Raw genomic sequence first — 16,544 nt, 5'->3', positions numbered from 1 at the left:
AGTGTGGCAGACAGACATCACACACATTCCCAGTTTCAGTCACATGAAATATGTACACGTCAGCATAGATACATACTCAGGTGCGGTTTATGCCTCTGCCCATGCAGGGGAAAGGGCTGCGCATGCTAAACAACACTTGCTGCAAGCCTTTTCAGTATTGGGGGTCCCTAGGGAGATTAAGACCAACAATGGCCCAGCATATGCCTCCAAGGAGTTCCTAGAGTTTGTGCAGCAGTGGGGAGTGGAGCATAAAACAGGCATTCCCCACTCCTCCACAGGTCAAGCTGTGATTGAGCATGCCCATCATACACTCAAAGAAGTCCTGGCTAGGCAGGGCAATTCTGCAGCGTGGATGACTCCACAACAAAAGTTCTGCGAAGCCTTGTTTACTGTCAATTTTTTGAATTGTTCATTTGAAAACATGAATCCTCCAGTAATACGTCATTTCAATAATAACAACTGGTTTAAGTTGTCACAGTGTCCACCAGTTCTCATTAAGGGCCCAGAAACTTGGGAAACCAAGGGTCCTTATGAGCTCGTCACCTGGGGGCGTGGTTACGTGTGTGTATCCACCCCCTCAGGCCCTCGATGGATACCCCAAAAGTGGGTAAAACCTTTCGTCCCCAAAAATCCAGCTCCAGCAGACAGGGATAAGAAACAAGCAGCTATCACCTCAAAGAGAAGACGCCGCTGGAAAAAGAAGGAAGAATCTTCCTAAAAGAGTTAGCTGCATTCTGGCAGATCCATGAACTTCTATGTGTTTTTTAAAAAAAAATGTTTGTTTTCTTTGTAGAACAGAAAATCTACCTCCCACCTAACCTCACAATGGGCCCTGTTCAAGTTGTGATCCTGTTCGCGCTGAGCAGTCTGACAGCTGCGTGGATCATTCCTCAGCCACGCCAAAACATCTGGGTGATCCCGGCACAGATACTCCAACAGGAGAATATATGCCTGTCCACTGCAGCAGCGAAAGACCCAATGTCTACCTGCCTGGTAGGGATTCCATTGCAAGCTGGAGAGTTCACAGACAAATTAGATACGCCTATACCTCACCCAAGTCCCAAATCAAATCACACACAACCACACAATATCCGTCACCAGCGAGCTGTAATGATTAACACCCCCATAGAGGAGTGGCTGCCAAGTTACCCAGAGCTGCTCAGGAGCCTCAAGAGTTAGAGCTGTTGGGCTCCTCCCCTGCACCATACTGCATACACTTCTTCTTTATCCCATGTTCCAAGACCAAACCTTTTAACAACGTTAAACAGTATCAAGAGGAATTCAGCCAAAAGGTCATGTAAGGTTTTAAGCCATGTTGCAGCAGACAATCCGTACCATTCACATCCCAAAAGCCTCCCTAAAGGTTTGTTTTTAATTTGTGGGGATCGGGCATGGGGAGGAATCCCTTCTCGGCTTTTAGGAGGGCCATGTACCATAGGGCAGTTGTCCCTGTTGACACCCAACCAAACCATGATTGGCGAATGGACTCAAAAGAACAATTTGGTCAGCAAAATTCATAAGAGAAGCATAGACAATTGGACCCAAACTGTGATGCAGAAATCTTTCATAGGGCCAAGTCAAAAGGAGTTGCTGTATCCTTGTTCCTTCCATGGGTTGCAGCAGCCAAAGCTCTAGGTGAATTGGGCCACTTAGAGTGTTGGGTAGTCAAACAGGCAAACTTGACATCCACGTCCATCAGCCCCCTCCTAGAGGACGAGGAGATTACCAGGCAGGCCACACTCCAAAATCGTGCGACCATAGATTTCCTCCTGCTGCTGCATGGACACGAGTGCCAGAATTTGAAGGACTGTGCTGCATGAACCTAGCATCAAAAGCACCCGTCCACGCAGCTCTCTGAGAAGTGAAAAGCCTGATCGGATGAGTTAAGCAGGAATCCGAGGACTGGTTCAGCAGACTGTTCAAGGACTGGGGATTCTTGGGGTGCTGGACCTCTATAATTAGGACAATTTTGTTGTTTATTGTAGTTCTCTTCCTAGTCATGTTAGCATTTGGGATTCTACGTCGAATACTTTTAAAGGCTATCAACGGTTTGGTCTCTACTACCTCAGAAGTCAACCACACAGAGTTTGTGGAACTAAAGCAAATTGACAGGCCCGCAAACCATGAGTGGTGGGCAAATTCATAATCAGCAGCAGAAATAGTCCGACACATTTCCTTTTAATTTTAGTTAATAGAAAAGGTGGAGGTGTTGTATTGCACTAAATAGTTTATTTAGTTGTTGTTTTGCACTGGGTGATGGGAAGTTTTTACTGGGTATGTTATGTCACGGAGATTGTTAGTCCCCCTTTCTCATTACATGGTCTCTCCCCTATGCACCCCCCTTTCTATAAACCTGGTCGTCTGTCCCATGGGTACCCCTCCCCTCACCCCTCCCCAGTGGAATCCCATTGGCCACGGTCCTCTTTCCCCGCCTCCATCCCCTGGGGTATAAAACTCCACTGCAAGGGTACCACGCCCTCTTTTCTACCTGGGTGGTCGTCACCATGGGAAGTGTCCTGTCCCAAGCCAATAAACAGGATACTCATCCCCATGTGGCAAAGAGCGCTTGTCTTTTATTTCTGTCTATGCAAGTCCGTGTGGGCCAGAGCCTGAGCTAGCTGGATTTGGATTCATATAACAGCCCAGAGACCTGCGGATTACTGCAAAAACCAACCCTCTTTCAGTTTAAAATTGCTCCCCCTTGTCCTATCACTACACACCCTCTAAAAAAGTCCCCGTCTCTCTTTTTTATGTTTTTGAAAGGATGTGAACCTCAGTGGACCATGTTTTCTCCATGAAGTATAACTACAATGTTTTATCTGTTATATCTGAAGTATAACTAAAATGTATTTGCATTTAAAGATAAAACATTGTAGTTATACTTCATGGAGAAAACATGGTCCACTGAGGTTCACATCCTTTCAAAAACATAAAAAACCCCCAAATTTTACAAAATACAATTACATGATCACCTGATTTTAAATTTTTGACTCTGATGTAATTAAAACCCATAATAATTTATATTAAATATCAAGATAAAGAGATGTCAGTATGAAAGATCTGGTCTCTCCCTGAGCACTTTGAATTCTTCCCAGTTTCATGCCTGTTGTTTCAGATGCATGGATAGAAAGTTAGTGATTAAAAACTGGGAATAGAAGCCTGCCCACTTTTAGTAATGGCAAAAGATGGAAACTGACTTAAAACAAAAACTTTTACAATCTTTTTATTGACATTTGAAATAAAGGTTTCAAAAAATATGCTGTGAACTTCCTTAGTTGTTTATTAATGAATATCTTGAAAAACCAGATGAGGCATTCCAGGTTTTTTAAGGTGCATTTTATTTTACAAATGCATTTATTTTACAAATGCATAAAAATGCATTTCATTTTACAAATGCATAAAAGTAGCACAACTTGTATAAAAAATATAACAATACAGTCAACTACAAAACAGCAGCATATCACACGCAGTCTGCAAGATTCTTTTTTTCTTCAAATTGTTTGTCTACTGCAAGTGAAAGGGCCTGAAGAAAAGTTGCCATTGTGACACTCGGGGACTGAAAATAAGAGAACATTTTGTTAGACACACCAAGGCAATAGGCAGACATAGTATTTTACATACAAGTCCCAGTATTTAAAAGAGAAATATTTTAATTTCACGTTACAAAAATTGCAAGATTCTACAAACCAAACTGCAAGTTTATTTAAATTCGGCTATCACAGCAAACTCAAAGTCAACCTGTGCAAACTCTTCAGTCACAATACTGTATACTGTATATTTGCTTAGAAAAAGGTTTTTAACAAATTATTATTTATAAAGCGGTAGTGGTTTGGGGAATTTTTTTTTCAGCAAGAAATTATAAGAGCACCAATATTAATGTTCATTTATTTAAGCAAAAGTAGAATGCTCTTGGGCAGATCAATCCCACCTGTCTTCTTCATCCTGTTCTAAATTATGGACAACACATAATTGTTTTGGTCTACAAAGCTGCAGAAACAAGTGCAGTTTTGATTAAAAGGGAGGTTTGGACTAATCTTTCACTTCAGGCAGTGTTCAGATGTCTTTCTGCCTGTCTCAAACTCAACTCAAAATATAATGAATAGAATAAACTCACTTGAATATAATAAACTTACTTGAATATAAAGTGCATGTGCTAGGAAAGGAAGCTTTCTCAGGACCCGGCCACCAAGACCTTCACTTTTTCTATGGTAAAACAGAGACAAGTGCTGCTTAAATGCTAAATATCCACTCTTAAAAGGAGGCCTTTCCTTTTTCTGTGTTTCTCTATTAAGTTGCTCCAAAAGAACTTCAGATGACAATTCAGTAGGTCACTTGCAGCTCTTTTAGCAGGAAGTGAACAGACAAATTCTGCTTATGGGAGGCTACACAGCAGCAGCACAGGCACAGCTGCCTGCCAATGCTTACATCAGGCCCTTCACATTGTTGTGCCAATCTCATGAATTTGGGGGGATGTCTACCACAGCATGGTATGGACACAACCACTTTTGGAAGGACTGGGAAAAAAACTGGTTTGAGTGCTGGTCCTTATGGGTACTGCCTGTCTCCTTCTACCTACCATTTACACAGTTTTCTTCACCTCACCCACTTCGTATATGTTAGCATCTTCTCCAAGCACTGCTCTGTGTACATAAAATGCAAACCTCCGTGCCTGGAAAAACTTACTTGCTTTTACTTCACTCTTCACTAGTTAAGACTGCATACTTCACGAACAGAAAGAAAACACACTTTGCATACTTTATGAATATTATTTTGTTCCATAGGGATCTGCACTTTGGAAAAAAACATTGCTTGATATTGTGAATATAATTTTTATTGTTTCAAGAACTGTTATGCTGCAGTGAAAGACCATTTGCTCTACCAGCATACTCAGCAAACCACAACACTATCTATTTACACTTTATTCCTCTCCCCCTTGTTTCTGTCCACTTATATCTCTACACTGAATACTGATCTAGCAGATGGCAAGACATTTCAAAACACTTTCTTAGCAGGACCTAAGGCACATGCTATTTCTGCCAAAGTGCATTACAATTCCCAATATCTATTGAAAACTAAGGCTAATCCAGCCAGCAACTTGTCAAGAGGACTTCAAATGGCAGAGCAAAAACCACAAGCAGTACTAGACCAAGCCAGATCTGAGACTAAGACATGTTAGCAAATTGTGATTGCTTCCACTTTTTGTCCCCTGAAGGTTTTTGCACTTTCCCAAACAGAAAAAAAAAATGAGCTGTTTCAGATCTCCAGTTGTTGGGAAATTTGGTTACTTTTACACATCATTCCACAACTCAGTATGTATGTATGAAAAAAGTAGAATTTCAGAATCTTACCTTGAGATATCTTTCAGTACAAGGCTTAACCTTGACACATTATTTTCTATGAAGCCGATCATCTCAAGCTCTCTGAGTGTCAGAAGCTGCTGTCGAGGATATATTATTTGACACTAGAAACGAGAGTTACAAACTGTTGTATGAAAAATAAATGCATTCAAAATTAAATGTTACAGTAAGAGTGGAAATACAGAAAAGGAATGAAATTTACATATTTTTGTTACTTAGGAAGTATGATTAAAATGCACAATTTATTAAAATATGGCATTTTACAGTTTTGCTTTCAAGTATTACCTTCATCAGTTCTTCCAGGCAAGAAAGATATATTCTAAATATTGCTGCAGTAGATGGAGGTCCAATGTATTGTTTTATGTCAGCCCTGTCTACAAAGGCCATGTCAATTTTCTCTGTAATATTTGAAGTAGTCAGGATAACTACATTGGGATACCTTCAAGACAAAAATAGATTTTTAGGTCACATGTAAAAGATTTATCTCCTTTTATGACTGGCAAGTTGGTACCTTCCTTCTTATGCTTCAAATAATTTTATGCAATAAACTGTCACATCATTCTTGTCAATCAGGAATTACACTAAATTATCTGAAGCTCTTGGCCAGGTATTACCAGACTATTTCAATGCATAGTGTCTTTCCTTCAGCTGTTTCCCAAGTATCCACAGTTCCTCTAATTCTATTTCAGAAATGATATATGGTAACTACCTAGAATCTACTGGCATAGCTTCTGACACACAGAAAAAAGATTATGAAAAGAATTGTAAATGTGAACCTTTAATCAGCATGTTTTACATTTCAATTTTGATGTCTGCTCTCCAAGCAGACATGATGATGCTCTGTCCTTTTTCTCTCTCTGTCGTTAGGGGAAGCATATTGTCCATAGATTTGATTGTCCATCCAGGTACATGTAAAATATTCTGTTGGATTACTCCTATTTCTTTTCAAGATTAGCAAAATGAACAAAGAATAACTATTCACTAATTAATCTGGTTTAGTATTCCAAGTAGGAATTGAAATTTAGCAGGAATAGGAATACTGAAGCTGTCAATTACCTTTTGCTGTTGCAATAATATGCAAACAATACCTTTTAATCTGGTCTATTTGTGTCAGTACAGCATTGACCACACGAATAGCATCTGAAGGCTCTGTGCCTGCCTTGAAGGCACTGCGAGCTGCTGTGAGGCTTTCCACCTACAAAAACCCAAACCAATCAACCAAAACAACAAGAACAAAATCACCAAACACCAAGAAAAACAAAAAGATTGCACTTTTGGAGTCCTGGCAGCAAACAAGTAACCCATGCAACACACCTTCAGATTCCTGTGCCTACTATCTAAAACTTCTTCAAAATCTTTTGTTAGGTAGGAATTTCCAGGGAAAAAGAAAGGCATGTCAAGGAAGTAAAGTGTAGTGAGGAAAATTCCTTTTTGGACAGCAGAATGGAGGCTGATTTGCATTTTAAATTCTGGAGGTGGAGGAATGGAACACCACCAGAATAATGAATAGGTTGAATTTAGAGTGAGATTCCCCATAGGAACTCCAATATGACAAAGCTATATAAGGTACATACTTACTAAGTTGCAAGTTTTGTATGCAAGTTTGAAAAAAATCTAACAACAGTGATCTGAAGCAGATTCACATTTTTTAGAGCTTTACAAAAAATCTAAACAATACAAATCTGGGCTACTTTGAAGTTTGAAACAATATAATGTAAACATACAGCAGCAAGGGAAATTCCACCAAGAAAGGTTTCAATTCATTTTCAGCTGGAATTTGCCTGCTAGGTCACACTATGTTCCTTCCAAACCTCTCAAATCTGCAGCAGTCAAGACTAAAGTTCACTCATCTGCACAATCATGTAGCTTACAAAATAGCATAAATGTGCTTTTATTGTTCTTTATGAATGAGCACTATTGCAGCTCCTTCCCATCCATTTCCTTTCTATGCTACATTTTATGCATAACAATGCTATTGGAATCATACCTCATCAATCAGTACAAATACAAGAGCATCTCTGTCATCAACTAACTCTTGGATCTTCTGGAACATCTTGGTTACAAGCTTGCCGCTCTAGAAAGACACCATATGCATATGTTGACTATTTCCTTACCACACAACTTTCTAAGGCTTATCATATTTAAAGGTGTAAATGCCTGGGTTTTAAAACAACTTTCTAAAAAAACTTCTCTTTAAGCATTTTCAAATATATTAATTATTCTGAACAATCTCTGGTGCACATATTTAGGAAACAAGCTAAACAGAATAATTACAGTGTATTTTCTAAAATATGTAGCTTATTTTATTAGGTACATCAATACATACCTCAGAAAACCATTTAGAGAAAAGGCTATGGCTGTTTATCTCAATTAACTGTCCATACCTATACCTAAAGTATGAAGAGAAAAAGAAGTATCAACTCCATTCTAAATAAAAATCAGAAATATCAATAACTTCTGTAAGTGTCATTCCTGATGTTCTGACCCTGGAATTCTGTGAATTAGTACTTTAAATTACTTACCTTTCAAAATATAATACATATTTTACTGATATTATTTTTGTTGCTGGAACTTGTCATGTTGCTGAAAATGTAACTAGAATTCTTATATTAAATTGCTATTAGAATTTCCTCATTAGAATAGGGTAAGTAACTCTTACCATGATAATTGCCTCATTCTTCTCTTTGTGTAAGATTTTCTTCAGTATAGCAAGAAGTGACAAAGTATCTCAACCACACATTATATAGCTTATGATTTTCATATGTTCAGTTTGGACTAGAGTAGGATCATGCAAATACACATTATTTATGCTACACCTTTTATTTTATATCTTTGGTTTTTTAATATAGATTTGTTAGGTTGCTATGAACTTTTAGGCTATTTCTTATGATCTGTCTGATATACAAACTGACCTCTGCAGATTGCAGCATTCAGACAATCCAAGCACAAAAGAAATTAGTTTAAAAAACCACTACCTATTAAAACCAGGCTCTATCAAACATGAAGATACAAAAACCAAAATACTCCTTGATCCTCTGCCCTTTAATAATCATTGATGTACAAAGTGGGCAAAAATCACTGTACTGCCACTGGAATGTCTTTAACACACCTGGGACAATTATTTACACATTTTACAAGGCCTTAAAATATCCTAATCAGTCTAGCAGATCAATTTTATTGCTAGCCTCGTGCACTACAAAAAAGAAGATATAATAGCACTAAGTACAAGTTACTTGAAAATAAATATGAGATATACTTGGGCTAATGAAAAAGAACAACTACGTATAGTAAGCTAAAGTGAAAGTTTTCCAAACAAAAAAAATCACCTGTATGACAGTCGAATTGTCAGCTTCTGAGCCAATGCTTTACAGAGAGAAGTTTTCCCAGTTCCAGGAGGGCCTGATTTGAAATCAGATCCATATATTACACAGAGTCTGCATTATATTGTTAATGACATTTAACAGATTTTTAACTATTTTATTTCATTACAGCACTAATTGTAGAGTAAAATCACAACAAATAATGATTGTGTACACTAGAGTATTTTGAGAAAATTGCTTCCTTGACTACAATCCTAGAGCTAATGCTGGATTCTATATGTATGCAGACACCATAAAGTTAAAACACTCAACAGCCAGAGAAGCAGAGTATCACCCCAGCAGGGCTAAACCTCATCAGCATTCTCTATAATCAGTGCTATGCTCAAACTTGTATCTTCCTGAAACGCACTCTTTTAACATGGAAAACAGAAACATATCACAATCAGTTTGATCAGCTGTCCACTCTCCCAGAAATTTCTTCCTTGGGGAAACCCAGATCATCTTGAGAACTATACTCTGAGACAAACCTTTTGGATTTGACTTTATATCCTATGGAAGAGCCACAAAGACTTCCTCCAAAGAGGCAAGTACAAGCACAATTACCAGAGTATGAGTCTGAAATAAAGTCTTTCAAATAAAAATATCTAAAAAAGAAGCTTCTAAATTGTAGAAGTAAAATGACAGTTGTAACTTAAGTACAACAAACAAATATTTCCACTATGACCTTTTATTTCTGAATACCAGTCTTGATGACAAAATCAGTCCAAGATGCACTTTGCAAGAAAATTGATTCAGTTGATGCTAATCTCGTTTGTGGTACAACCTCTACAGTGAGCTAGAACTGACTGAAGATTTCAGCTTCACTAAAATAACTAAAAGTAACTAAACTAGCAAGTGTTGGCAACAGAACAGTGTCAACAACACAACACAGATTGCCTTCCCAGTTTCCCCAAAGTTTTTAAAAAGCTATAACTAAAAAAAATTTAGTACTGCAATAGAAGTTTAACTAATATATGCCTCCTAGTATCTTCAGTATCTGCATTATTTTTGTTCATTCTGTAAAAATGCAACAGTATCACTTAAAATTAAGAAATCCATAGTTGTCACTGCACTGTAAGCTTTAGAATTTAAATCCATGCAAAACAGAATATGTGAACATTGATTTGACCCTGACATTACATTTCATCCAAATTTGTACTATTGAGGTGCTGCTTTCATATCACCTCATTTCACTACATAGGATTGCAGTACAAGTCTTTCCAGAAGGAAAGTATAAACAGCTGGCCAGTGAATCTACTTGGCTTAAAACAGATCATTTTTACCATGCAGCAAAACAACTCTGTTCCATGATATCAGGTTGCTGTCAACATTTTTGTCAGAAAATAATAATGTTGTCGTCACATAATCGAGTAACTAAATGAAGAGGACAGATAGAAAGACACAAATTAGAGTCATAATAACAAATACAACCACAAGTAGAATCAATCTCTAATGATGTCTATTGTGTATACTCATAACAACAACAAAAAAAAGAGCTCATCTCTTTACTCAAATTTATTTCTGCAAAGGATGGGAATTCATTTCTGTCCTGCCCTCAAGAATAAGAATAGCATGTACTTGGCACAAATGGAGTTCCAGAACTTTTAAATGGATAAATTAAATGCTTCAAGGAAGGAAAATTGATTTTATTTTTCATTGTCCCATGTACTGTGTGTCTGTAAAACACAAGCTGCCTAAGCACAGAGAATCAAAGACTCAAATTCTGGGTCCTGTTTAGGTGTTGTACAGCTATACATTTGTACAGTTTGTTATAGTCAGCACACCAAACAAAACATTTCCTGTCACATTTATTTCCTTTTTACTGAAGCATTTGTATTAGCTTCTACAAGGAATTCGTAGATTAATTCATTCCTCCAAATAATGGAAGTTGCATGTATTTCCTGGAATGATTGCTTCTAAAAATACTGCAGTTTCATTTTAGAATTATCTAGAATTAGGAAGTAGAGAACTCTTTCAATAAAATGAATATGAACTTCAGGTGTGAATCTATAATGACTTTTACCTATAACACCTGATACCACATTATCTTCTGTTGCTCTTACGTGTAACGAGCTTTAGATCCCTGCATGTTGATGGGACAATACAGTGGTGCTCCTGCAATGGTGCATCATGCTTGAGATGGAGCAATCACACAACAGCAAAAACAACTGAACTTAATCCACATATTTGTCAAAATTCTCACTGTGCTATTTTGAAAATTCACAGCAACTATTTCAGAGCCCATAGAACCCAAACATGCTCAGGCATTCCCATGGTTTAAAGGAAGATTTATCACAATTTTACAGTAGTAGTTCAAGTTTTAGCCATTAAAAGCAACCATTTCTTTCTACCCATATACACTTACACTCAACAGTGATCAGCTTGCTGCTATTTAGTACACCAGCAAGTCTAATGAAAGTCTTGTCATTTCACAGATGACTTTGAAAACTGTTCCATAAATTACACAAATGTGTATGTATTAATTGATTTTTACCTTATCAATTAAGAAGTACCATCACTGGAATGTTTTGCTTTTCTGTATTTGGTTATAAAGACTTAAGTGAAAATACTGTATCTATAGTATTACAAATAAGCTAATGAATTAATTATGTGTCCAAGAACTTCAGTTAGAAGCTGAATTGAACTATTTGTGGGTTTTATTTGCATCACAATTACTAAATTTCAGATTACCGTATTACTGTTCTACAATCTCTGGCAGTTATCATCACAACCTCTGATGAATGCACGGGATCTTCAAGCTAGAAAATGACCCCATGGAAGTGTTTTGTTTCTTTCCAATGTCTTGCCAGCATTCAAGTGGCAAGGCACTCAGCTTTGGTCAAATCACTGAATAAGCATTTGCACGAACAGCAGCCCTGCTTGCCTACATTACTGCCAAGTCCATTAACTGTTTAGCTGCTGCCAGAAACAAAGTTAAACTCCCATTCCCTTCTGCCCAGCCTGCACCCATATCTCCATAGGATGCAGCAAACTTCAAACAGGTTTAATTTCAGCTCTTACTTCTTCTCAAGCAATTTTAATTGTTGTTCATTTCCAACTTACATTTGATTTTACTTCAGTGTCATAGATAAGACTTTCCCAAAGGCCATGGAATTCAGCTGCAAAAGCAATATATTATATACCTGTTTAGTATAAATCAATCTGGAAACCTGTAACTCATCATTGCAGCACAAAACAGTTTTCAAATTATGCTCAACTAAAATGAAGAATTAAGAACACGTATATGAAAGCAAGTAAAGCATCTGTGGGGAAAAAAAAAGTTTTTCAACTTTTCAACTTAATTTTTCTCAAAATGCAAACACCACTTTCTAACAGACAAATTCAGCAGTTTCCCAGCTTCTATTTCCTCCAATATCTGTGACAATAAATTAATGTTAATTTCTTAACATGAAAGAAAAATATCATTCCTTCCATTCTCAGTAGAGGATGAACTTACATTTCATCAAGGAAGCAATGAAAACTAGTGGTAGGAGGAGGGTTTTAAGGCAAATTTTATCATTCAAGTTTGCCTTTTTTTTTTTATAACATCAAGATATAGAGGACCAAAAAACCATGTAGCTGAATAATGCATAAAAGCCTAAAGTTGTCATTTGATTATCAATCATTCCTAGCCATTGGCTTCTAACTTTCAGCAAAGAAAAGCATAAAAGACTGAACAACTATAAACCACAAAATTGTGGCAATAATTGCTGCAGTGTGTTTTCTTTAGTTTTTATTGGCATGCTCACTATCTAATTTGTGATTTTTTACAATCCCTTTGTGTTGTCCTCCCCTTGCCTTTGGAGTGGCCCAGGTTTGCATCTCATGTTTCTAAATTTAGACTTGCTCCCTCATTGTTATTCAGTTCGGTTAAGTGTCAGTCCTTCGTTTGTTACCCAGCCACTCCCTGCCAAGTTTCAAACCCCTCCCCTTCCAAGTTGTCAATCCCTCCTCTCCCTACCCTTTTCCCCAGAACCTTCCTTACTCCTCCTCCCCCTAGGTGTCAATCCTTCCCCAAACCTGCCCTCTCTACTTGGAACCCCATTGTTTAGAACCCAAGTTACTCCCTTCCCTGGTGCTCTTTCATTGGTCTAAGTATGAATTACCCCACCTCAGACCCCCCCCAACCATATCCCTGTTGGTTTGTTACCCTAAACCCCTCCTCCCGACAAATGTTATAAAAACTCCTGTTAACCTCGAGTCAAGGTCTTGGCTGTTTGGAGTCCTAAACTCAAGGGAAATTACCACCAAATAAAGCCACCCCAGCTCTACCCCAAGACCCATGCTGCTGTCTTTTTGTTCCTGTGCCAAACCTCTACTGGTAGCTGGGATTCTGCAGAGCTTGAAAGGGGGGGGGGGGGGGTCTGTTGCACCTCTGTTGTCGCTGAGCTGGGTCACCCTGATTTTAGCATACTGCGACAATAATGTCAATGTATCAGATTTAATTCTTCCTGAAAACTAATGTAATAAGGCATTTCACAACATGGAAAGAGTAGGAAATGTTTCAAAATTACTGTCTCTCTGAGCTAAAGCTCACACTTGTGCTTTTCCTTTCAGGCAGAGAATCAAATTTCCCCAAGCACAGGACAGTAACAGGCAGGTCTGGCTCTATCACAGAGGAAAGCCTGATTTTTCCTCTCCAGAAGATAAAGACTAAATCTCTTTACTTTGTTACTGTTTATAAAAGCATAAGATAAAGACTAAATCTTTTACTTTGTTACTGTTTATAAAAGCAGTACTGTCATGGGGGCTGGAAGCCAGCAGTGGGCTCTGTAAAATGAATATTTAAAGTCATAAGCTTCTTGTGGATCTTCAAGTTAAAAAAAACTTGGAATGCAACCACCAGTGTTAAAAACTTGCATGCTTCTGATTATGACTACACATTTTAGACCACAAGACCAGTTATTTCCACACATCTACAAGTATTACAGAAATAAAGGATGTGTTTTGGAATCATCTGCAGCACGTCAGTCAAAACCACAAAGGAAAAAGTCCAAATATATTTGTTCCATAAAGAAAAAACTCCAAACATATTTGTTATATAGACAAACAACAAATACAAATAGTACCTTTATTGGTAACTATAAACAATTTTAGCCTTTGCAATATTTTCTTTATTGTTCTAGAGCTCCCAGAAATGCTACACAGGTACCTGCTGGTAGCACCCAGTGGTGAGCTGCAGTGATATCATCATTCTCTTCCTCCAGGTTTTCAGAGGTTGGTCCTTCTTCATTCAGATGAAAAACATGAAGAGAAAGACTGCTTGTGCTCAGGTCAATAGGCTAGAATGAACATAAAAAGATTTGTTACCTGTCATATTTCTCATTTAAAGCCAGTTGAACAAAAGAAAGTTACAGTTCTCAGCTGGCATTTATCTCTGAAGCCTACTATCTCTGTTTCAGACCTTAATAAGCAGTAAAAAAAAATTTGCCACCTTTTCCTAGTTATACTAGTCAGCCTAAGATACTACATCATTCTACAGACCTTGTCTTGCTTCTGCCCTTGGGGTACCAGAAGTCCACCTACAACTAGTTCAGGGGCACATAAACAGAGGTGCACGTTCTTGACCAGGAATACCTGTCTGTCCTTCAGTTTCAGGTCCGTGTCCACAATTGCCACAGACTGCACATTGTTGTTAAGGAAAGGGTCGTCAAATTCTGTCCACTTGTAATCACCAAACACGATGTTGTGTCTGTTCAACAGCTTTAAGACACTCATCCTAATATCTTCTTTCTTGGCCACACTAACAAGAAAGAAACATCATTACTTTATGGCATTGACCTTTATAAGGCAATTTGAATTACTGTTGGAAAGCATTATTTCATACATGAGGCTTTCACGGAAAATAGCTTCTATCTTGCACACACCAAAAAACCCAACCAAACAACCAACCAACAAAACCCCCAATCCTAAAAAAACAACTAACACAAAAAAATCCCAAACCCACTCAATCCTCCTCCAGCATTCTACAGGAAAAAAGAACCTGTCAGATTAAGTCTGTCTGCAAAAGCAACAAGCTGGACAGTTGTTTTTAATTTGTGCATTAAAAGACATAATCCAAATAATACTATTTGCTCTGTCTGAGGTCGTATCAGGGGATACTGAATGAGACAGCTAGAAGACTTCAAGAATGGAAAGCAGTTATGCAATCTGTGTTTCAGCAGGAAACCCAGAAAGACTCAGAGCCAAGCTACAGACTGAATTTGGTAAGCTTAGCTTGGAAGCTCTATTATGCTTTCAGGACAGCTGAAACATCAGGATGGGGACACAATATAGGGAGAATTCCAGAAGAGACAAAAACTACAGGAAAAGGAATACCATTTGAAGATTTAACTTAATTTTGCAATTTCACTCATCTAGAACCAGTGCAAATCCTCAGTTCTCTGTTAAGCCTGGCAAAAATAGCACAGTGTGTATTTTATGCTTTGATTTTTCTAATGTCTCGGATGTGCTCTCCCATATCCTTAAGACATCCAAAACAGTAAGATAAGAACTGGATAAATAGACAAGGAGGGTTGGACTGTCTAGCTCAGAGGGCTGTGATTAGTACAAAGATTAAGCAGAGCTGTCAGTAACTTGGGTGGGGAAAGGCAGTGTGATGCTGTTAGCATTGGGACCAGCACTGTTTTTGCATCCTTGACAAAGGGATTGAAAGTGACTGCAACAAGTTTATGGATATCACCAAAACAAGGAAAACTTTCAGTATTCTGGAGGGCGGGGCTGTTGTTCAGAGGGACCTCTCTGCAGGTTGGCAATATGCTCTTACCGGAAACTTTTGACGTTCAGCAAAGGTAAACATGAAATCTTAGCTCTCCACCCACTGCCCAGATAACAGAACAGATCAGAGGCCTACTGAATGACATACTGTTTTGCAGAAAAGGGCCCGTGGGTACTGGGTGGACAAGCTGGCAATAAGTCAAGTGTGCCCCTGCTACTAATGAGAACAACCTTTTGAGGCTGTGCTACCAAGATTGCAGATGTTAGGGAGAGCAGTGTTTCCATCCACTGGCTTTGTAAGACCACATCTGGAGTACTGTGAGCAGTTGTCAGCATAGACACAACAGAGACAAGGATAAACTGGGGCAAACCCGTAACGTGGCCAACAACTTCGCTATGAGACTGGATGACATGACCCACAAGGTGAAACTGAGCAAAGTGTATTTGCTCAATCTTAGGAAAAGACACAGGTGAGGAAACTCCCGGGAGAGCACAGAGAAGGCAGAGCTGGGTCCTGAGGGCTCTTGGAGATGCGTAGAACGAGGCCGAGAGGAAACAGACACAAGCGGCAGCAAGCAACGCTTTGATCAGAGACCTGCTCGACTTCTGGTGAACTTCTACATGGATCTGAACGCTGTCACACACGTTTGGGAGAGCTTGCTTCAAATCTCCAGCAGCGCCTTCCATCTTTCTCGCTCCTAGGGGAAAAGCGATACCAAAGAGAAGCGACTTCCAGCGACTGCTACACGCCCACAGCACGGACGGCCCTTTCCCGGTGTCCCGTCCAGGTGCACACCGCCCCCCGCTAAGACCAGGTACGTGATCAGGACCAGGATCGGGATCCGCACCTTCCCTCCCTCAGGAGATGACGACAGGCTCAGGACGCGCCGCGAGCGCGGTCGCGCGTACGGACGGGCGGGCGGGCGGCTGCACCCGCCTCAGCGCTGGGGACAGGGAATCACCTCAGGCAGGCACGGCCTTGGAAGCGACGCGCCGGGACGACGGAGATCGCGAGCGCGGGCGACCCGGAGGCACCAGGCACCGACTGCAGCAGCCGCTGTTTGTAAAGGGCGCGCTGGGCGAGGCAGGGCCGGCCCCTCACCCGGATCTT

At 39.3% G+C, this 16,544-nt stretch overlaps 1 protein-coding gene across 2 annotated transcripts; it reads right to left on the bottom strand.

Moving 5' to 3' along the window:
* Window positions 1-3,325: 3,325 nt before the first annotated feature.
* TRIP13 (thyroid hormone receptor interactor 13) lies at window positions 3,326-16,543 on the bottom strand. Of its 2 annotated transcripts, none has more exons than XM_036404499.2 (14): window positions 16,282-16,543; window positions 16,029-16,131; window positions 14,294-14,459; window positions 13,869-13,998; window positions 11,780-11,835; window positions 10,000-10,090; window positions 8,684-8,756; window positions 7,684-7,747; window positions 7,345-7,431; window positions 6,446-6,552; window positions 5,643-5,796; window positions 5,349-5,461; window positions 4,134-4,203; window positions 3,326-3,556 (listed from the first exon to the last, which is right to left on the bottom strand). In XM_036404499.2, exons 2-14 carry the CDS (start codon window positions 16,118-16,120, stop codon window positions 3,461-3,463), a joined length of 1,299 nt encoding a protein of 432 aa, XP_036260392.1. In that variant the 5' UTR covers window positions 16,121-16,131; window positions 16,282-16,543; the 3' UTR covers window positions 3,326-3,460. The 2 variants fall into 2 exon arrangements, with proteins under 2 accessions (XP_036260392.1, XP_036260393.1); XM_036404500.2 differs by having other exon boundaries at window positions 16,396-16,543.
* Between the last annotated feature and the right edge of the window lies 1 nt (window position 16,544).

Source organism: Molothrus ater, chromosome 1, assembly GCF_012460135.2.
Source record: "Molothrus ater isolate BHLD 08-10-18 breed brown headed cowbird chromosome 1, BPBGC_Mater_1.1, whole genome shotgun sequence".
Classification (NCBI taxonomy): Eukaryota; Metazoa; Chordata; class Aves; order Passeriformes; family Icteridae; genus Molothrus; species Molothrus ater.
The sequence above is the reverse complement of the archived record's forward strand: the minus strand, read 5'-3'. Positions and strand labels throughout refer to the sequence as shown.